The following is a 23960-nucleotide window of genomic DNA, read 5'->3' on the forward strand; positions in this document are numbered from 1 at the left end:
GTACTGTGAGGGACCAGGATTGGAGTTTCATTATGCATGCTGTTATGTTCTCAAAGAGGTTGGTGAGGTTCGAGTCTGTCTCGAGAAGGATAAGGATGTCATCAGCATATGTATAGACTAGAGTGTTTCAAGGGAGTAGAGAATGACACGGGGACCGTTTACCGTGGTAAACGCGGGTCACCGCAGTAAATCCGCAGGAATGGAGACATTTGCAATTGGTTCACCGCAGGAATGGGGACAAGACCTTTCACCGCCTCACGGGAGCGGTGAAAAGTCATACTGCTGTGGTAAAAAAAATTGTGCCCGTGTCATTCTCTACAAGGGAGGATAGATGGAAGAGTTTCAGGGAAGACATATAGATGTTGAAGAGAATAGGGGATAGAGGTGATCCCTGCGGGACTCTGCAAATCAGTTTCCAAAGAGAGGATGTGGTGCCATTTGTGTTAACAGTGTAGGAGCGGGATCGTAAGAATTTCGAGAACCACTCTAAAACTGTGGAGTCAATGCCTATCTCGTAAAGTTGATAAATTAGAATATCATGGTGAACAACATCAAAAGCTGCAGAAAAATTGAATTGTAATAGGACAGCAAACTCATTACGAGAATGTAGTTGCTGCACCTTTGAAATTAATGAGGCCAGTAGGGATTCGGTGCTGAAGTTGGGTCTGAAGCCATATTGGTAAGGTAAGAGAATGGAGAATCTCTCTAGGTAAGATAAGAGTTGGCTAGATATGATGGCCTCTAGCATTTTGGTCAGGAGAGGGATATTTGCTATGGGACGATAGTTAGAAGGTGAGGAGGGGTCAAGAACGGCTTTTTTCAGTAATGGGGTCAAGGCAATAGGTCCCATTTCTGCGGAAAATAAGCCCGACAGTAAAACAAAGTTTATAAGTCTGGTGAGGGATGAGATGGCCTGCGCGGGAATTTTCTTGTATAGGTAGGAAGGGAATGGGTCCAGGGTACATTTACAGGATTTCAGTTTGAGGCAGAGTTTTCAGAAAGCTGTTTTTTCTTGTGTGTGTGTGTGGGGGGGGGGGGGGTTAATTCAGGCCTTTCTGTTACAGTGATTTTAAAAAAAAACCAACCCATTAAAAATACTTCTGAATTTGGGAATTGCAGAATCTTCCAGAACTTGATATTACGATTTATTAGATTAGATTTATTATTCTGATATACCGCTATTGACATGAGTGTTACGCAGTGTATAATACAAAAGTAATACCATTACAATAAACACCATATCATAACAATACAAATACAATAAAACCTTGGTTTGCGAGCATAATTTGTTCCGGAAGCATGCTTGTAATCCAAAGCACTCATATATCAAAGCGAATTTCCCCATAGGAAATAATGGAAACTCAGACGATTCGTTCCACAACCCCAAAACTGTAATACAAAATACTGTATGTACTCGTATTGCAAGACTTTGCTTGTATATCAATTAAAATTTAATAAAATGTTTTGCTTGTCTTGCAAAACACTTGTGAACCATGTTACTTGCAATCCAAGGTTTTACTGTATACAAAAAGGTATATACAAATATACCTTTACAGAAGCTCATGTAAACCGCTGTGAATTGACTCCTTAGTCATTAACAGCGGTATAGAAGTTCTCAATAAACATAAACATACATTAAAGTAATGATACAGAGCTGACATTAAAATACATAGAATTACTCACTGTCAATGAATAATAGGCCCATAATATTGTTGAAATGGAATTGTCTTAGCCCCCCCCCCCTTATCAACCTGCAGTAGAGCGTTTTAGTGTGGGTCAGCGAGGTAAATGCTCCAACGCTCATAGGAACTGAATGGGCATCGGAACATTTACCTCGCTGGCCCACGCTAAAATGCCCTACCACAGCTTGATAAAAAGGTGCCTTAATTAACTTATGAAAAGCAGGATAAGAAAGATCACCCTGGAAATGATCAAACAGTGAATTCCACAGTCCAGGTCCAGCATAAGAAAAAAAACACCCTATAAGAAGCCTGTGGTAAAAAGCAGAGCTGCCAAGTTATCTAGTTCCAGGAGGGAGATTTTGGTCTAGTGCTGGATTTCTGATGGCCCTATCCTGACTTATTGATTTATTAGGATTTGGCTCAGAGTGGCATAGTAAGGGGGTGCGGTCTTCCCTGGGCACCGTTTTTCTAAGGGTGCAGCACCCCTCCTCCTCTTGGCCCCCCCCCCACCACCCCGCTCTTCTCCTTGCTGCACGCGCACCCCTTGTCTTACCCCGTGCCTTTTTTACTTCCCCAGCACGAGGTTGCTGCCTGAGTCGGCATTGGCGCTCTCTGGCGTCACTTCCGGGACCTGCGCCTAAGAAGTGACGTCAAAGGGCGAGCCAACACCGACGTGAGCATGCTGCTCACGCCAGAGAAGTTAAAAAGGGAAGGGGGTGCACGCGTGGCAGGCAGACAGGGGAGAGGCGCCACCCTCCCGGGCACTGCTAACTCTTACTATGCCACTGTTGGCTCATACTTTTTGTCAGTAATACTCGCTAAGTTACATTCAGGTAGATTGGGTATTTCCCTGTCTCTGGGGAGCTCACACAACCTAATTTCGGATAAGGGAATGGAGGTTTAAATGGCTTGCCCAAGATCACAAGGAGCAGCAAAATCCTCCAGCTTCCCTTGCGCTCTAACACTCTATAGCGCTGAATTCAGTGGGCTGAATAAAATTATATAAGTTCCTTGCTGCTTTATGGTGTAAGTTCAAAACCAGAACTGGCCAAAAAGTCTCCCTTCTGAAACTGGATCTCTGGGAAAGGATTTTCTGAGAATGTGCTAAGTCTTTCCCTCTATGGAAATTGATCTGTAAGCTACAGGAGCCTCCTTATTTCGGCCTAGCTCTATTGGCCAAATTGATTTATTTATTAAAAAATTGATATGCCACATACAACTATGCGGTTTCCATATCACATACATAAAATCTTATTTCACTACGATTTCCACATATAACATACACATGTCTGGACAACATCATAATCGTCCCCACCCCCCCAATAAAATATCAATAAAACAAATCAAGACAAAATTCATCGATTACCAAACATAAGACATCAGATCAAATAATCGATTCCAAAATAGGTAAACAAATCAATTCACATTTGCATGCAAAGTAAATCAAATTCAAGCAATTCAGAAATACAAACAGGCTTTAAATCATACACTACTGTCCAAAAAAATCTAAAGAGGAGATTATCAGCTGGAATAAGCATTAGCATGGGAAGGCATTGGCAAATAATTGAGCCTTCAACATTTTCTTAAACTTCATCCTCCCCATGCAGAATCGCAAGATACCAGGCAAGGCATTCCATAATTCTATACCAGCCACAGACAGCATTGATGCTCCAATTCTAACGTGCATGCTATTTACTGAATCTGGGTCTTTCCCCACAATCCAGGATCTGTAAGCCAGAATCAGTCTACTGTCTATCTGCCTGGCAAAAGATGACTAGTGTTCCATGAACTCGGAGAGCATCTGAATATTTTATCGTAGACTGACTATTCCTTTCTCAAAACATGAGCACATAGGGATCATATCCCAGTAACTACAGCAGAAGATTTCCCCCCTTTGGATCAGTCATTCTCTATTTGTGTTTCTAGCTTCTTTTTCTTTTCTGCCAGTCTTGGATTCTGCTTACTCATTACCTTCTCTCCAGGTGTGGAGGGGAACCTTAGCCCGGAAACGCTGTCGATACCTGCGAGCCATTTATACCATCATGAGGTACTACAAACGCCACAAGGTGAAGTCCTATGTTCTGGAATTGGTGCAGCGTTTTCAGCATGTCCGCAATATGACAGACTACGGCAAGAGCGTGGAGTGGCCAACACCTCCAGCAGCACTGATGCAGTTCCAGGAGAACAGCAAGCTACTCTTTAGGAGGTAAGTGTCCATGAAAGGGATCAGTGTCTATCTTTGCTTACAAAGATAATCTATGCAATTTGATTTTTGTTGCAATTCCATAGGCTCCAGTTGATCTCTTGTCCTCGTTCATGTCTTCACAATTACTCCTAGGAGCTTATCCCGGGCTTGCTTAAATTATGTTACTGTTTTCTTCAACCAGTTCCACTTGGAGACTGTTCCACGAAAAAATATTTCCAAAAGTTACTTCAGAGTCTATTCCCTGTGAGCCTCCTATCATAATCCCTTTTTCTACAGCATCTTTTCCACTGAAACTGTTAGCTTCTTGTGTCATATGTATGCCTTTCAGTTTTTTTGATGTCTCTTCTCTGGAGCTAGGCTAAGTAATTATCAAAGGAATAAACACTTTGGAAATTGGAGAGATGTCAAAGATGAACAGTCCTCAGCATCCTAACAAATACTTGTGAAGACCATGTGGATTGGTTGGTCTGTGCTAAACAGTGTCAGATAGGGGCAACAGAAAAGGTGATAACACTGTGCTGGTAGTGTTGCATAGAAAGTGAATCTAAGCACTATGTTAACCTGTAACCCATACCGAGCTCTTTGGGGAGAACGGGATAGAAAATGAATTAAATAAATAAATCTCCGTCCCCACGGAAAACCGAGGGAAGCCATCCCGTGTCATTCTTTAGTGTCTATCTTTTCTCAACCTCTGTCCTTCTACACCAGCATTCTTTAATGTGAGGCTTGAGGGTTAGTGGCTGTGCCCATTCATTCTTTAATTCTTATGGGATAAAGAGATAATGAAGCCATCGTGACATCATTGGTGAGGTTGGCTTTTAGGCATTGGTGAAGTGAGGTATTATGACATCACAATATTAGCTCTGGAATGTTGCTACTCTGGGTTTCTGCCAGGTACTTGTGACCTGGGTTGGCCACTGCTGAAAACAGGATACTGGGCTTGATGGACCAATATGGCAACGCATATGGTCTTATGTTCTAACCATTCTTTAGGGTCTTTCTCAACCTCAGTCCTTCTACACCAGCATTCTTCAATGCAAGGCTTGAGGGTCAGTGGTTGTGCCCATTCATACTCTGATTCTTATATGAGCCAAGTATAGGATAATGAAGCCACTGTGACATCACCGAAGAGGTTGGCTCTTAGGCATTGGTGAAATGACAGTATGACATCACAATATCAGCTCTGGAATGTTGTTACTCTTTGGGTTTCTGACAGGTTCTTGGGACCTAGATTGGCCACTGCTGGAAACAGGATACTGGGCTTGATGGACCTTTAGTCTATCCCAGTATGGCAATGCTTATGTTCTAACCATCTGGTGTCATTATTTAGGGTCTATCTCCTCAGTCCTTCTACACCAGCATTCTTCAATACTAGGCTTGATGTTCAGTGGTTGTGCCCATTCATGCTCTGATTCTTCCCTCTCTCCTTAAAGAATGACATGGGGATGGTTTCCTATGGTTATCCGCGGGGACGGAGACGGTGACAATGACATTTTTTCACCGTGTCATTCTCTAGGTAGGAGCTTCTGAGCTGATATGTACGATATGCTTCAACAGTGCTTTGGCCAAGGTTGAAGAAAGTAGTTTTTTTCTCAAGACTTTTGTAGGCACTCCAAAATCAGCTGTGCTGTAAGGCTGGAGACCCCAAGGGGTAGTACATGATCCTTAATGAATAACCAAATTCTTAAGGTCACAGTGCTTAAAGGTTGATGGCCTATCCATGGAATATTCTGGACTGTATTTTCAGATGCAGGAGCCTTCTGCGCAGAGGAGTTTTTCAAAGATGTAGCTTTTTCTCTGCTTGAAGGTGATTCAGATTAGAGAATGACACGGAGACAAATTTTTCCCTATCCCTGCAGGAACCCAATTTCCCTGTCCCATCCCCACGAGTTTTGTCGCTGTCCCTGCCCCATTCCTATAAGCTTTGCCTTAACCGCACAAGCCTCGAAGACTTATGATTTTAAAGTGTTTGAGGCTTGTGCAGATGAGAATGGAGCTTGCAGGAATGGGGCGGGGATGGGACGGGAAAATGAGTTCATGCGGGGTCAGGGAAAACTTTGTCCCCGTGTCATTCTCTAATTCAGATGATCTCTCCATGCACTTGACTACATTCACACCCATAAAAGACCCTTGGAATGAGCCTCAAGATTCTGGACCTTCCTGTTGCATTTTAGTTAAGATTCAAAACCCAACTTCAGTAACATTAATAGTCTCTTTTCCTAAGAATCATTAAAAAAAGAAGAAATTGAAGAAAACAGTGTTGGTGAAAATTATGGCCTAGAAAATCTTTACAGGAGACCTTTATTTCACATCTGTTTTGCAGAGGAGCTGAGGAGGCCACAGTGCACAGGAAGGACCGTGCATATTCGGGAACCTTTTGCAAAGTAGCATAGGCAGCGGAACGCCATTTTGTTTGGTGGGATCCAAAGGCTCCGCCCGAGCCTCAAGAGTACTGCATCATCACTCACCAGCTCCCGACTCTCCCACCGACCTCCTCCCGGTGCTATACTTTTTTAAGTACAGCGCCATGCAGCGTCAACAAGCAGGCCTGCCTCTGGAAGTAGAATGAAGGGTTCTAGGGCAGGCCTGCTTGTTGACGCTGCATAGTGGCTGCCCGAAGATTTAAAAAGTACAGTGCTGGGAGGGGGATGGGTGGGTGGGAACCGACTAACAATCCCTAATCTTTAGGGAGGCCATGGCCCTGTGGCCTCCCCCATTTGAACGCCCATGCTAAGTAGTGAGCTCTGGAAGAGCAGTTCCATCCCAGCACTGCCAGATGACATCACCTACCTGTGCGCCTGACTCAGCCCTGCTTATTAACAGATAATCACTGTAAAGAAAGTAGATACACCAGAAGACTGCAGTTATACATGATCTATAGGTAGGCATTGGGGCAGAGTTGCAGTGTATGCACATATTAAACTATCTCCCCGATATTCAGCCGGCAGCAGTGAGTATTTTGTTGCCTGCCAGCACCCACCTTGTACACCCACCGTACCCTCCTCTCCATGCCCCCACTCCTTCTGTGCCCCCCTGCTCCTTCCCGCCCCCCCATTCCACACTTGCGCTCTCTCTCTATCTCTTAATCTTCACCAGTGTGAGTGGCTTCTGCAGCATGCTCCTCTTGCCAGCGTTGGATTTCCCTCTGTCATCACTTCCTGGCCCCATGACCCAGAAGTGGTTCAGAGAAGAACCGGGATGGAGCGAGTGTAGTGGGGCAGAGAGATGCCAGCACTCCCATCGACTTGGCACCTGGCGTTGTCCGCACCCCCTGCACCCTCCGTACTACGTCATGGAATTCCAGACTTCATTCCTTCCAGCTCATCGCCCTGTGTGCCTGGAATAAACTACCTGAGTCCATCTGCCATAACCGTTGTCTTCCCTTGTTCAACAGTAGGCTGAAACCCACCCCCCAGCCCCTCTTTAAGACAGCCTTCAACTCATAACCCTACTCCCCTCTGCCCTCTGCTCACCACTCTTGCCAGCGGATTAGCCATCACCCCCTAATTGAATCCCCCGCCCTGGCATCCTGCCTGTCTGTCTTGTCTGTTTAGATAGTCTCTGCTCGAAAGACCTTACAGTCTTCTTTGTGACTCTGTACGGCGCTGCAGACATCCGGTAGCTCTCTAGAAATAATAGTAGTAGTGGCGAGGGGCTGACTATGAACAGTTAGCCTAACTCCATCCCTGGAATGCCCATGGGTTAGCTGCTTTTGAATCTTGTACTATTTTCAGTGGAGATAATCAATTAAATGTGGCTGAAAATTACTGGAGAGCCACGAACAAGTGGTTTAACTGCTCAGCAGCCATTTCCAGCTGGTTAAAACATTTTGAATATCAACCGGTATGTATGTAGAATATGGAGGGTAATTTTTTTTAAAGGGGCACCAGAGGCATAGTAAGGGGGGTGGGGATGGACCAGCCTGGGCGCCGTCTCGGTAGGGGCACCAGCACCTCCCTGCCCCCCATGTCACCCTTGTGCCCTCCCTTCCCATCTTTAAAATATTCACCAGCAGGAACAACTACTCTAGCCTGCTGCTTTGCACAGGCCTGGCTCCCTCTGAAATCATTTCCAGGTAGCGGGGCTAGGAAGTGATGTCAGAAGGAATGCCAGTGCGAGCAGCAACCAGGAGCAGCTGCTCACGCTGGTGAAGATTTGAAGAAGTCCGGAGTGGGAAGGGAGGGTGTGAGTGTGGCATGGTGGCACAGAAGAAGCGGATGGGGGGGGGAACGGAGAGTAGAGCACAGGAAGGTGACACCTTCCCAGGCACCTTCTACCCTTGCTACGTCACTGGTGGGCACTTCATTCAAAAGAGCAATTAGGTGTGCATGGAGTTGTAACAGGGCCATTGTCCACTTGCGCGCTTCCGTCAGTTCTGCTGGTCTTCCCACCCTCTGATGTGAACTTCCTGTTTCGAGGCAGGGGACCAGCAGATCCGATGGCCACGCTGCCCTGTGATCACTGCCTGAAAGAGATCACATTCACTTCTTATATTTCTTTAGGCATATTTTCCATATCTATCATAATAATTATTGGGCCATGTTGAGCCTAGAGGTAAATAAGTCAAATTACTGCCCAAAACATAACCACGACAGTGACATCGATAACTCTCAAATCTTCGTCCGAAAGGAAAGAAGTTCCGTCTCTTGGGTTTATACAGTGATTCTCAAAATGGTTCTCGGAGAACAGAAGGCCAGTGAGATCCTCAGTATGTCCACACTGAGTACACATGAGATTGGTTTGCCTACAATGGACATGATGTGTGCCAATGTTTCTCATCTATATTTCTTGTGGATATCCTGAAAAACCAAACTGAGACCATTGGCCTGTATTAAAACGATGACTATTGAGCAAGCTGCATACTATAGGAATGAGTCCTTCATGAGCAGTGGTGCTAGCTTGGGGATGATTGCATTTTATGGTTGATTTTGTATTTCTTTTGTACATGAGTTTAAGGATGCAGTATTATCTTCAATTTCCCTCCCTAAAACAAAGTAAATTATGTACTCAATGGAAGGTATCTTTTTATTATCAGGCCCCTTTAATTTGGAATACCCTGCCTTTTTCAGTTAGACCAGAAGCTTGTTATACTGTTTTTACAAAGCTCTTAAAAACATTTCTATTAAAGAAATTTTACCTTGAAATTAATGAGTATGTATGCTTATCTAATATAATAAAACGCTAGGCCGCGCATGCGTACTTCCTATGTTTGCGCCGGTTTTCCGTGAGCTGTAGCGACACATAGGAAGTGCGCATGCGCGGCTTACGCTCTGTCCTGCTCCCTGTTGAAAGACTCAGCGTCTCCCTTACACTAACTTTGCCATCGCCGCCTCTCCGCTCTCTCTCTTCCTCCCCCCCCTGAGGCGGATGGCCAGCGGCTTACGTGCATGTGCTGGCTTGGCGCACCAGAGGGCAAGATGAAGGGGGTGCGGAGCAGCGCTGATGGCGGCAGTGTCCGGTAGGGAACACGTCCACGAGTCCCCCCTCCCGCATCAACTGCTGCTGCTCCTGTTTGAAGCGGCCTGCTGAGGTTTGCGGCCGGCTGTAGCGAAGTTTCCGGTAGTCAAATCTATTGTGATCCGCTATGAGCTCATAAGGGCCTTGGCGGAATACAAATGGTAATGTAATGAGTTTGTTTTAAACTGTGTATATTTCATTGTAACCTGCTTTGGTTTAAAGCAGGATATAAATGTATAAATAAAATAAACCTCCCTTCTCCAGATGCATCACCCTCAACCCAAGAAGTAAGGGGTGCAGCCAACTGTTGCCGATCCAGAGCATATAGCCGCATAGCTGTTGACTCTGCCGGTTCCCACCCTTTCTGACGTCAATATCCTGCTCCAGGGCATGGGATCGGCAGAGTTGGCAACCGCAGTCTGAATGCTGCGGCTCTGCGACTGCTCACGGCACCCCCTTGCTGCCTGCACCCGGGGCGGACCGCACACACCACCCCGCCCTTGGTAGGCCTTTGTTCCTGAGATATCTAGGGAGACCGAATATGCAGAACAAAACTTTATAAAACTCCATAGGGGGGAGAGGTTTCGCATGAAGGAATAAGTTGGGCTGTCCAAGGTTGACTTTGATGTGTAAATTACTGCTACATCCAGGGATAATCCTTATGTGTCCTTATAGAAACATGATGGCAGTTAAAGGCCAAATGGCCCATCTGCAGGAACCATTATCTCTTTATCTCTCCGAAAGATCCCACATGCCTATCCCAGGCCCTTTTGAATTCAGACACAGTCTCTGTCTCCACCACCACTGTTCCACGCATCTATCACCCTGTCCGTAAAAAAGTATTTCCTTAGATTACTCCGGAGCCTATCACCTCTTTTCATCCTATGCCCTCTCATTGCAGATTTCCTTTCAAATGAAAGAGACTCGACTCATGTGCATTTACATTACATAGGTATTTAAACGTCTCTGTCATATCTCCCCTCTCCCGCCTTTCCTCCAAAGTATACAGATTGAGATCTTTAAGTCTGTCCCCCATTTGCCTTATCACAGAGGACCACACACAATTTTAGTAGCTTTCCTCTGGACCGACTCCATCCTTTTTTTATCTTTTTGAAGGTGTGGCCTCCAGAATTGTACACAATATTCTAAATAGGTCTTATACAGGGGCATCAATACCTCCTTTTTCCTACTAGCCATACCTCTCCCTATGCAACCTAGCATCCTTCTAGCTTTTGCCATCACCTTTTCAACCTGTTTGGCCACCTTAAGATCATCACATACAATCACAACCAAGTCCCGCTCTTCTGTCGTGCCCATAAGCTCTTCACTCCCTAAACTGTACCGTTCCCTCGGGTTTTTGCAGCCCAAATGCATGACCTTGCATTTCTTAGCATTACATTTTAGCTGCCAAATTTCAGACCATTCTTCAAGCTTCGTCAGGTCTTTCTTCATCTTTTCAGTCATTGCCCCCTTTTCCTCGAGAACATTAAAATCAGAAGATAAACATCTTCTTTCAGTTCCCTGCTTAAGAACCATTAATACTCGGTGGGACACTGTTTTTTCGGTGACAGGCCCTCAAACTTGAAACTCATTGCCAATATATGTAAGAGAGGAGCCTAACCTTGACAGATTTAAAGGAAAACTCAAATGTTTTCTTTTCAAGGATGCATTCAATATATTAAAGTTAAGAGACCATTAATTTTAGATATGACCTATCCTAGTGTTATTTCCCTTTATGTCTCTTTTTCTTACTTATTGTAATTCTTTCCACTAATGTTTCATGTCAAACAGTTTGCCGATTGTTGAGTCTCTTGTCAATCTAAATAGATTGTTATGTCATATACTATTTATTTTTTAATTTTGTACCTCTCTATGAAATTTTTTGATAATGTGATAAAATCAAACTTTTATTAAACTTGAAACTTGTGCAATTCCTCTTTCTGGCTGTACCACCCTATGTAAGTGAAGCTGGCCTTGCCTAGGAGGGAGGTCTCTTCTGAAGTCTCCCATTCACTTCTCTGTGTTTCACTCTTGTAGATGGAGAGCCAGGCAGATTGTGAAGAACATCCCTCCATCTGACATGGCACAGATCAAGGCTAAAGTGGCTGCTATGGAAGTACTGCAAGGACTAAGGAATGATGTAGGGTACCAGCGGGGCTGGGATCGGGACTACCTGTCGAAGGTGAGCAGCATATTTAGGAAAAGATATGCCTTTGAAATGGCCATCTGGGGAGGGAGATTGAGGAGGTCTATTATATATATATATATATATATAATAAAACCGTAGGCGGCGCATGCGCAGTCTTATCAGCGTGCTTCCATGATCCGTATGTCCGTGGCCGCCAAGACTGCAGCATGCCCCGCGCTTACTACGGCCCCACGCGCAGCTAAGTTCGGCACGGCGGTTTCCCCAGATAGGGGAAGCCGAAAAACTCAATCCCGCCTCATGGTCCTGCCGCCGCTCACGAATTCCCCCCCCCAATCCTCCTGCAACAGCCGCTACCGCTCCTGTTCAAAGCGGCCTGCTGAGGTTCGCAGCCACTGTAACGAACCTCGCAGGCCGCTCTCCACATGGTAGCACGTTCCCTCTGACGCAATCGCTTCAGAGGGAACATGCTACCGAGTTGGAGAGCGGCCTGCGAGGTTCGTTACAGCGGCCGCGAACCTCAGCAGGCCGCTTTGAACAGGAGCGGTTGCGGGAGGGGGGGGAGTTTTAACAGGAGGAGTCGCCGAAAAAAACCTTCAGCCGCAGCAGGCCAGCACACGGGAAGGGAAGGGGGAGGGGCCGAACGGAGCAGGGCAGCTCAAGGTAAGAAGGGAATGGGGGGTGGGGGAAAATGTTTCTACTACTCAGCAGGGACCTGGAGGGGAAGGGAAAACCGCTGCTGCTTCTGCAAAGGAAAGTGGTGGTAGGGGAGAGAAGGGAATGGGGGGTGGGTGGGGGAAAATGCTGCTACTACTTCTCAGAGATCTGGAGGGGAAGGGAAATATCACAGCTGTTTCTGCAAAATAAAGTGGGGGGGAGAGAAGGGAATGGGGGGTGGGGGAAAATGCTGCTACTGCTTCAGCAAGGACCTGGAGGGAAAGAGAAATACCGCTGCTGCTTCTGCAAAGGAAAGTGGGGGGGAGAGAAGGGAATGGGGGGGTGGGTGGGGGGAAATGCTGCTACTACTTCACAGGGATCTGGAGGAGAAGGGAAATAGCACTGCTGCTTCTGCAAAGGAAAGTGGGGGGGGGGAGAAGGGAATGGGGGGTGGGTGGGGGGAAATGCTGCTACTACTTCACAGGGATCTGGAGGGGAAGGGAAATAGCACTGCTGCTTCTGCAAAGGAAAGTGGGGGGGGGGAGACACAGAAAGAAATACAGACAGACAAAGGAGGCTAGGGAGAGAGACAGACAGAAATAAAGACAGACGGGACCAGAGAGACACAGAAATAAAGACAGACAGGCAAAGGGTGCCAGGGAGAGAGATAAAAAAATTGCAGGAGGGAGAAAGACAGAAAGAAAGGAAGAAAGAAACAGGAGCAGGGAGAGAGACATAAAGAAAGAAAGACAGACAGCCATATATTCTAGCACCCGTTAATGTAACGGGCTTAAACACTAGTATATATATATATATATATATATATATATATACTAGTCTTATAGCCCGTTACATTAACGAGTGCTAGAATATATGTGTGTGTGTCTGTCTGTCTTTATTTCTTTTTGTTCCTCTCTTGCTCTCTCCTTAGCCGCTTTCTGTATTTCTGTCTTTTTTTCCCTTGGCTGTCCACCACCACCCCTTGCCTGCTCCCCTGTCCATTCTCCCTTCCTTTTACCTCCCCTGTATCCACCTCCACCCCTTCACTGCTCCCCTTATCCAGCAGCAGCCCTTCTCCCTTTGTTTTACCTCCCCCCTATTCATGCCTCCCTTCCTTTTTCTGCCCCCCCTGTCCATCAGCACCTCTTCCCCTTTCCATCAACCACTCTTTCCTGCTCCCCTGTCCAGCAATACGCCTCCCTTTTACTGCCCCCTCTGTCTGTGTAAATGGCATTAACAGGCCCTTCCTTTGAATTAGCGCTACAAGGCGCTTGGGGAGGTCTCACTTATTTCCTCTAGGTCCTGTCATGTCTGCAGTTTGCTTTTAGACTCGGATGAGGCACGCAAACTGACCTTTCAAAATAAATGAGGGTGTTAAACATCATACAAATGACTCCTTCCTAGGCAGTGGGGGGGGGGGGGGAACCCCACTTGCGCGTTAGTCAGGTGCTCAGCATGCACAGCCTGGCTCCTATTTGTAATATCCTTCACTCAAAAAAAACCAAAACACAGGACACTATGCTCGCCCCTGTGAGCCTGCAGGGACAGGAGCCTGCTGCTCATTCTCTTTAGTGTTTACCCTGTCCGCATCTCTCATTCAACTCCCTGTTAGCAGAAGCCCCTGCCCGGCCCTTCCCCACCCCTCCCGTACATGCCAACCAACCTGCCCGGTCAAACCGCGGAGCGTCGCTCCCTTCGCCACCCATGGACTAAAGTGCTTCCCTCCCCAGCCGACTGTACCAGTTGCTCCCCCCACCCTCCTTCCACACGCCCGCGCTGCGTCCCTCTCAGAGTCAACGGAAGATTGGTAAGCGGAGAGCAAAGAAGAAGCGCTGGTAGACAAACCGTGAAGAGAGGGAAGGGGAGAGGGGGTCATAGGCTTTTTCCTCCCTCCACTGCAGTGGGAGCCTGAGCCGGCATAGGCGGTTGAGGGGGGAAGGTTGTGGTCGGAGCTGCTAGGCTGCAGCAGATGGGGAGTGTGATAGGGCGAGCGCCTCTCTCCCCCCCCCCCCAAACAACCAACTTCAGATTTCAGTTTGTCCGTCTTCCACTGTGCCGAGCCCTTTTCCGCGTCTGCCCTCTGCCGAATCCTGGGCCTGCTCTCTTTCCCATAAGTGCCGGTCCCTCACTCCGCGCCATCTAGCACATGCGCACTCGTGCCGCCACAGCGCGACAGATCAGGGAACACATGGCACGAGTGCACATGTGCTCGTTAGCGTTTTATTATATATATATATATATATTTAAAAAAAAATAAAATCTTTATTAATTTTCAAAACCAATACAAAGTGCCAGGAATTATACAGACATTAATAAACCAATAAGCACTTAAATTCAGTCAATAACAATGCAGAAGAAAAATATCCCTTCCCTCCAATCCAACATATTTAATCAAAGAATAAACCAAAAAGATATCCCCTCCCCCACCCACTTTGTCCTGGATGTGTATAAAAAGAAACAAAAAATTAAAACAAAAGACAACTATGTTGAAGTCACAAAGGATGTCAAATTAAATAAAATTGCTATGCCCCAACATTCATCTTTTCATATTTGTAACCTAAACATAAACTGGCCCACCATAAAGAAAGTTGAGGTGGTCGCAATTTTTCCAATTGCGAGTTATTTGCATGGCCATCCCTGTCATAATTAGGAAAAGCCTGCATTTGTAGCGGTCCATAGGGGGCTTAATATGCAGCAATGTTTCACTATAACTACCTCATACGTCAAAGAAGTTCTATTATATTGAAGATTGTCCTTTCTCGGGACATACCCAGCAGTCTGGTTTTCAGGATATCCACAATACATATCCTGAAAATCCTATTCTATGGGTGTACCCTGAGGACTAGGTTGGGAGCCACTGCCATAGGATTCTGAGCTTTCCTAAACTCTTCTGCCTTTGGAATACCAACAGTTCCTCTCAGTGACCATCAATATCAGTAACAATAAGTCCTGTATGCAACACAAACAATCAGCACTGAATTAACCATCTATAATAATAAATGCTAAGCGTGCATGCGCACTCTTACTGCGTGTTCCCTGATCCCTGATCTGTAGGTCTGTGGTCGGCAGGAGTGCGCATGCGCGACACCAGGACTCCTCCTCCCGAGCCCCAGACACGCCTTCGGTCCCGCGGGCCTCTCAAGTAGCGACGGTGGCAAGGATGGCGGAAACGTTACCGAGGCGACTGTCGGCTTCAGGCACGCGCGGCAGCTGTCGGGGCCTGCATGCCGCCACGGCTTGAGGCAGCTGTGGCGGAGGGCAGACGCGAAAGGAGGTAAGGGGTGGTGCTGGACAGGGGAAGAGGTGCTGATGGACAGGGGGGGCAGAAAAAGGAAGGAAGGCCTACTGCTGGATAGGGGGAGCAGGAAAGAGGTGCTTCTGGACAGGGGGGAGGTAAAACAAAGGGAGAATGGACAGGGGAAGCAGGCAAGGGGTGGTGGTGGACAGCCGTTGAAAAAGAAAGAAACACAGAAATACAGAAAGCGGCTAAGGAGAGAGAGAGAGAAAGAAATAAAGACAAACACACATACATATATTCTAGCACCCGTTAATGTAACGGGCTATAAGACTAGTTTATTTATAAACTGCTTAAAAAGCCTAAGCGGCTCACAATAAAACATACATAATAATAATAATAGCAAACTAGTCTAAAGGAAGATAGATATTTTAGATTTCACATAACGAATACTATCTTTTCCATTGCTGGTGAAAACCTCTGGAATTCCATCCCAGGAACAATGAGATTATGTAAAGACCGTACGTCATTTAAGAAGTTACTGAAAATGCAACTATTCATAGATCTCTTTCTCTAAACTCAGTGGGCTTTGCTTTCTCTAAATTTCAGTAAATTTTGGTATTAAGGGGAAATTGGAAAGATTAAGTTGAACTGTATTTATAATTTGTGTATATATGATGTTTTTGTACATCACTTAGATTTAAGCGGTTTACAAAGTTTGAAAAGAAAAATAAATAAATAAATGAAATAAGTAGACGCCTAGGCACCACAGAGTATTTTCCCCTAGTTACCATGCCTTAACTCAGGGGTAGGGAACTCCGGTCCTCGACAGCCGTATTCCAGTCGGGTTTTCAGGATTTCCCCCAATGAATAAGCATGAGATCTATTTGCATGAACTGCTTTCAATGCATATTCATTGCAGAAATCCTGAAAACCCGACTGGAATACGGCTCTCGAGGACCGGAGTTCCCTACCCCTGCCTTAACTATTTCACTACCAGCTGACACCCATTATCCAGCATGAATTTCTAATCTTTACAAATATACTGGCTGATCACCCGGCGTTGCCCGGATATTTATTTATCCCAATCTTCCGGTATCGATAGACTTGTATTCAGTGATTACGCCTGGTAAAATGGGAAGTATTTGATTGTTTATTTCGTGGACATCTTCATTTTTAGCAGCAAGAATGTCCCTGTCTATGGGGCTGAACTTGAACTTAAACAGCATCGGGAGTGTCAATATTCATCTCAGCAAGCCCGCAAACAATAGATTAAACAGTAATATCTGTTGTTTTTGATAATTTTTAATGTAAATCATATTTTATTGATGTACCATCAGCAAATACACAACATCAAACAGGAATACAAAAAAGGCAAGAACACCAAAAGTACATCAAGAGCAAATTTTCAAAGAAACCCAAGGATCAACCCCTGCCCACTCCCAAATGCCACCACACTCTACTCCCCAAAAGAGCCCCCTAATCACTACCCAAACCCCCCAAACTAGCAGAGAGAACAAAGAGACTGCTGATCAGGCTGTATTCTGATGCCACCAAGCCAGTACCAAAACGGTCACCCGCATCCCAACCACTTCCCCTCCCAGAAGCATACCCCTCCCCTACCCAACCAACCAACCACTCACACCAAATCATCCACACCCACCAACCACACTCATCCAAACAGGACACCAGCCAACCTGTGGGAAACTGCCAAGGACATACAGTATCGGCATGTTTTTGATAATTTTTAAATGTCACCCCCTTCCCACCCCCACAGTATTTTTCCCCAGATAGTAAGTCATATATATACCATGTTTGGTTGAAATCTCTCCATGCGTTTCAGAGTTATGCTGGAACATACATACAACCACAAAAAACAGGGAGGAATGGAGGGAAGTATAGTCCAAAAATTAAAAAATATCACTCCAAAACAAAAGAACTACACAAGCCAAGAAAGCTAGCTTATTACTTAAGCGAAAGAAAAGCCTCAGACAAATGGAGAGGTGTATCCACACTCTTCCACCAAAGCATCATAGGCAAAGGAGCGGCCTAGCAATAATATACAAAAGCTCATATACCATCACTGAATTAGACTCAGCTACCTACCCAGATCTAGAATATATCATCTGCAAACTGGAAGACAAGCCCAACGCCACACTTAACAACATTGGAATTTCTTCTGATCTATAGACCCCCCAACTCTCAATCAAGCTCCATCCTCAAAATGACAGAACTAATAACCAACCTGACATGCCAACACACGAAACTGATTATAGTCGGCGATATCAACCTCCCTCTTGAATCCACAGAGAACAAAGATGTTCATAAGCTCAAAACACTACTCGACGGCTGCAAAATCACTGTAATGCCTTCAGGACCCACACACAAAAAAGGTCACACCATAGATATAGTTGCAATCATTCCAGCCATTCTCACTACAGACATCAAATGGTCCCCTGTACCATAGACCGACCATTACCTCCTAAACTTTCACCTAAACCTTTCTACAGAGAACCGAAGGGACAAAGTCACCAGTAAAGAAAAATTAGTTTGAGGAAGGACACCCCTGGTTCACCGAATCACTGAGAACAGATAAACAACTAGGCAGACGACTGGAAAGAGAATGGAGAAAAAGCAGAACGCAAGAACAAAGAATACTTTGGTGCAAAGCTATAAATAAATACAAACTCAACTTATCGGAGGCCAAGAAAAGCTATTACACCTTCAAACTAGGCACCAAAGCATTAAACACAAAAAGTTTATTCTTCCTAGTACGACAGCTCACTACCCTACCGAACTAAGACTCTACGGATCACCCCAACAAAATCACTGTACAAGACTTCTTTCTAAATAAAATCAAGACATTCCACAGAACCTACAAATGCAGACCAAATCTGGACTTCATTCTCCGGCTTGTCCATCTCAGAAACAACAAAACTACTATCCAAACTGTCAGCACGTCACAGTCCCCTAGACAACTGCCCCACCTACCTCCTTGCAGTCGCGCCCAAGGAAATCATCATCTGGATCACCTGTCTTCTCAATACCTCCCTAAACCAAGGCCAATTACCAGAAACAATGGGAAAAATAGCACGTACTCCCATACCAAAAAATCCAAAGGCAGATCTCTCCATGACCTCCAACTACAGACCCATCGCTGGCATACCTATTCTAACAAAAATCATCGAGACCCACGTAAGTAAACAACTTGCAATCTACATCGAACAACACTCATGTCTTCACCCAACCCAATTCGAATTCCATCAACAACACAGCACTGAACTTCTCATCCTCACTTTAATCACAAAAACCAAACAACTACTCAGTACAGGACGTCAGGCAATACTCCTGCAATTTGACATTTCAGCTGCCTTTGACTCAGTGGATCATCACCTTCTATTAACAAAACTGTCAGAAATTGGTATAACTGGAACAGTGCTAAAATGGTTCTCTGACTTCCTACAAAACAGAGAATACAACGTTAAAAAGAATGAAGAGATCTCCAAACCCTGGAAGGCCTTCTGTGGGGTGCCTCAAGGTTCTCCACTTTCCCCCATCCTGTTTAACTTTTTCATGAGTTCCCTCAGATTCATCAAATTCAATGATGAAAGCATAATGTCTTACACAGATGACATTCTGCTCCTCATCCCAACAAACAACAACCAGTCAGATGTCACCAACAAAGTATCAACCAATATTGAAAGAATCCAAAATTAGGCAACAATCAACAAGCTAAAACTAAACCAAACCAAAACCAAAATCTTATTCTTTCACACAGCCCAACAGACAGCACCGACAAGCATCACTCTCCGAACGGGCCACCCCCTCATAGTTGATAAAACCTCCAAAATCCTAGGCTGCATTCTTGACTCCACACTAACCATGGAAGCCCAAATCTCTAATATTCAGAAAAAGTCCCTCTTCACCATGAGGCAACTAAGACTCATCAGGCCGTACTATCATCAACATCACTTTGCTCAGATTATACAGTTGATATTCCTAACACAGCTGGACTACTGAAACTCTGCCTACATGAGTATCAACAGCGCACCGACCCACAAAATCCAACTCATACAAAACACAGCTGCAAGACTAATTTTCAACCTGAAAAAATATAACTCGATATCAACCTTCATCAGGCAACTACACTGGCTACCCATCCCATCCCGAATAAAATTTAAAACTTCATGCATCATATACCAAATAATTCACGGAAACTCAGCGGCTCCACTCATTAAATTCTTCTCAAAAGCATGGTCTACCTCCCACAGAACCCTTAACAGGATACTACTGAACCTCCCTTCAACAAAGAATTTCCAATACAAGCAAATCTTTTACTTCATGCTCACTTTCCTTAGAGCGAAAATCTGGAATGACCTCGCTGAAACGACCAGAACAGACCCCCAACTACACCACATTCCAGAAAAAACTGAAAACCAGCCTCTTTAACAGTTAAATTTCTCAGATCTTCCCTTGCCCCCATGGTTTTCCCCTTTTCTCCTTCCCTACTCTCTTCACTCCTCTCTCTTCTCTTTGTAAGTCGCCTTGAGCCTGCTTGGGTATATGCGACACAGAAATAGAAGATTAGATTAGATATCCAAAGAAATCTACAGAGATTATGTATAGTTCAAAATACCACAGTTAGATTGATTTTTTGAGCCAGTCCTGGTTTTCTCCCTGTGGGTCCGGTCCGTTCACCTTTAGAAAATCAGAATGGCAGGTTCATTTATGGAAGGGGGCAAAGTCAGGAGTAGATTAGGGTGTCATGTGGAGGGAGCAGGTAAACCTCCTCTGGGTATTCCCTCTAAGAACCTTGATGTCACCTTGGCCTGCTGTGGAAGGGAAGGGGGTAAGGAGTGCAATTTTTATAATGCAGCTGTGAACTGAGGTAATCTTTTGAGGTTAATCATCATTAATTAAATCATACCAAGGAGGGGGGGGGAGGATATACTGAAGAAAGCAAGGGATAAGTCCCTGATTTTGGCAAGTAAGGGCTGCTCACTGCCTGTGGACTTCCTGAATCAGATTCAGGGATAGAGCAGGTGGTCTGGCACCCGCCAGCTCCTTCCCCCCTCCCCCCTTCCAACTGCTTCCCCCAGCCTTTGGATGGAAATGCTGCCTTTCTTGTCAGTTCCTGGTCTATCAGCTCTCAAACAAGTGACTGTTTATCCCTAGAGAGGTCTCTCTATTGCCCCTGAACAATCTGCCTTTCACCCTGCTCTTTTATGTGCCTACCCCGGCTTGTGTAGGGCATAGATGTGTACAAGTGCACTGATCTGTGGGAGCGTTTATAGTTGTGTCCATAAAGGACTTCATATATAGGTTTATGCCTGTGTGTTTATATTTTTTGTGCGTTTATTTGGGTGTGTCCGTATAGCGCAGCTCCACACGAGGTTTTGCTGGCTTTCACCCTTTCTAGACAAAGCGGCTGATATAAAAAAAATTATGAAATAGCCGTTCAAAACAGCTTTCCTCTGTCTCAGCACAGGCAGCAGCAGTGTGGGCTTTCCTCACACATACTGTCCCTCCATAGGACGGGTTTATGACAGGCAGCAGCAGTGAAAACGTCCTTCTCCCCTCCCCCCCCCCCCAGACACAAACACACACACTTTTCCACCACAGAACACATAACCTAATCTAATCTTTTCTTTATGGGTTGCACTATACCTGCATAGGTTCAAGACAGTTTACAAGTAAGAGACCCCTTGATAGAGCAGGGGGAACATACAACTGAAAGTGATATCAGATTTACAATAAACTCACTATACAGATTGAACAAAGATTCCAACTTAGCTAGAGACAAATAGCAGCAAATTTTTTTAAGAATTTGATTTGATATTAGGCACCGCTGAAGTGGTACTCCACAGCCACTAGAGGTCTCTGTGCACATTGTGGATGAGTGGGACTACTGTAATCAGTAAACCTGAGGCAGCAGGTAAGCAGGGGCAGCCTCGGCTGCCGTTTGGGGTCCCAGGGAGGTTCTTGCCGGTGTCGGGTACGCCGGTGGGGGTCTTGCCTGTGGTTTTCGGCTGAGTTTTTTCCTTCCTTTGCTGGTCTTCCCCCAGGTTCTGCAGCGTTTGGAGTCAGTTTCTGCGGGCCCTCGGGGACATTTGTAGGCACTGAGGGCAGGCGGCCATGAGGTGTGCTTCCCCCGAGGCAGCGGACACACACATCTTGGGGGTCCATGGAACTCATTTTTCGTTTGCAATCCGGGCACTTCTTGAAACCCGATTTTGCTGCAGGCTTTTCGTTTTTTCTGCCATTCTTTATCCTTTCTTGACTTTTTTTATTTTGAATGGAGAGCTTTGATCCGGCCGTTTGGGAAGGACGGATGAACTAAACTGGATTAGTGAGGGCCAGCACAGGTAATATATAGGGCTACCTGCACATGCTCAGATAAGGCTCCCAAACGCCTCGCCTGAGCTCTGGGAGAGCAATTCCGAATTGGGAACGTAGATGACGTCACCAAAGTGTGGCTGACTTAGACTGCTTGTCCATGGAGAACATCAGAGCAAGCTTCCCTCACACTCACACACACATACACTGCTCTTCCACAGTGTTGGCAGAGCAAGCTTCCTTTACACATACTACCCTCTACAGCAGTGTTTCTCAACTCGGTCCTGGAGTACCCCCCTGGCCAATCAGGTTTCCAGGATATCTACAATGAATATGCATAACTCGATTTGCATACACTGCCTCCATTATATGCAAACAATTTTCATGCATATTCATTGTGGATATCCTGAAAATCTGACTGGCCAGGGGGGTTACTGCAGGACCGAGTTGAGAAACACTGCTCTCTACGGGTCTCAGATCTATTCTGGAGAAATCACTGCAAAAGAAGAAAAGTTAATTATATCTCCATGTACTGTCAGTCTTTGATCAGTCTGTTGAGACTGCTAGAAATGGGACCAGAAGTTGGACTGGGACAGTTCTGTTACTTTACCAAGGCTTCAAAATAACTTTTATGATGGTGAAGGCTTGAACTTGCTACCAACTCAAATCACGTGTAAACCTTGTTTTGCGGTGTCGGCATCAGGATGGATTGCTTTTAGTGAACTTTTAGAGTCAGGACCGGGACCAGCAGAAGCTGGGAGGGAGATTAGCCTTCCCTAGGTCCCCACCCCACCCCCTGTGTTGCAGCTACCACAGAAGGGGCAATGGACAGGGGTTCCACGCGCTATTGTCTTTGCGCTGAGTTGTCTTCGTGTTTTTGTCAGCACGCTAGTGTCTTGAGCGCATTTGACCTGTCACCATGGACAGGGAGTGATTCTTGTGCCTGTATCTCCCTGGTGCCATGTGTCACTTGCACAGCCCTTGGGACGGCCCTGAATCCATTCTGCTCTCTTTTTTACCCAAAAAGTCAGTTCACTCCAGTAGATTTTAGTTCTGAAACCAAGGATGTACTTAAATTTGGATTCTTCATGCAAAAACATGGGACTACAGTATAAACCATATAAAGGCAGAGTCTATCACTTATAGTCTCTATTAGGTTTCTTAGGAACACTTTGGGCTGTAGGAGGTTCCTTTTATGGCTTTACTCTGCTCTGTCTCTTTCTGTTAAGCAGGAACTTCTGAACCTTTAACTATCAAGTCCTTTTCCAGTAAATATTTCCTCAACTGGGACTCTCCTCTGAACCACTATGGCTGAATGGTACAACTTACTAGGGTTACCTTATGGCTCCAGAAAAAAAAGAGAACAGATTGAGACATCCAGGTTTTACTTTCATTGTTTTCAAGAGAAGTAAAACCTGGATGTCTCAATCTGTCCTCTGATTTTTTCTGGAGCCATATGGCAAGGCAGTGATTGTGGTCTGGTTCATGTTCCAGGTTTCACTAGGAACCAGTGCAGCAGTTGGATTGGCTCTAATACTTTTTCATCCCAGTGATTCACAGCCTTCTATATCAGACCCACTGGCAAACTATGAGAAAATTGCCACGACACATTCACAATCATTCCACAAGTTTATGTTGTGCAGAAGCACCTCGGGTTTTCAGAGTGTGTAGTGCTGTGGATAGAGCTACAGCCTCAGCACCCTGAGATTGTGGGTTCAAATCCCATGCTGCTCCTTATGACCCTATGCAAGTCACCTAATCCCCCATTTGCCCCAGGTACATTAGCAAGAGTGTGAACCCACTGAGACAGATAGGGGGAAAAATACTTGAGTACCTGAATGTAACAAGCAAAAAACAAAAGGAATTGACCCCCAAAATATCCACAAAGAAGAAAATCCAGAGAAAACAACAAAAAAAAAACCTCTGTGGAGTGAAGATGTTCCCAAATGGACTTTATTTGAAAGTGTCAAAGTTCCAAAGGTACACTGAAATAATCCACATATAATAATTCCATCCACATAAAAATAAATCATCCACATAAGAGCCTTAAAGGACCTAGTCTGCTAGGGATACAGGACCCAACACGGTCTGCGTTTCGACAAAAAGTCTTCTTCAGGGGTCCCTGGGGGTCCTATAAAGGTGAATACGTGGGAAACAATTGGTTCTTTAAGGCTTTTATGTGGATGATTTATTTTTATGTGGATGAAACTATTTTATGTACCTGAATGTAAACCACTTAGA

General features: G+C 45.3%; 1 protein-coding gene across 1 annotated transcript in view; it reads left to right on the forward strand.

Moving 5' to 3' along the window:
* The window catches only part of MYO1G (myosin IG), a 348860-nt gene that overhangs the window by 267538 nt on the left and 57362 nt on the right, over window positions 1–23960 (forward strand). The window contains exons 18-19 of the mRNA XM_033931919.1: window positions 3665–3888; window positions 11383–11527. Of these exons, the coding sequence (XP_033787810.1) occupies window positions 3665–3888; window positions 11383–11527 (369 nt within the window). The remainder of the gene's footprint in view (window positions 1–3664; window positions 3889–11382; window positions 11528–23960) is intronic.

The sequence above is a fragment of the Geotrypetes seraphini genome, chromosome 2 (assembly GCF_902459505.1).
Source record: "Geotrypetes seraphini chromosome 2, aGeoSer1.1, whole genome shotgun sequence".
Taxonomy (NCBI): Eukaryota; Metazoa; Chordata; class Amphibia; order Gymnophiona; family Dermophiidae; genus Geotrypetes; species Geotrypetes seraphini.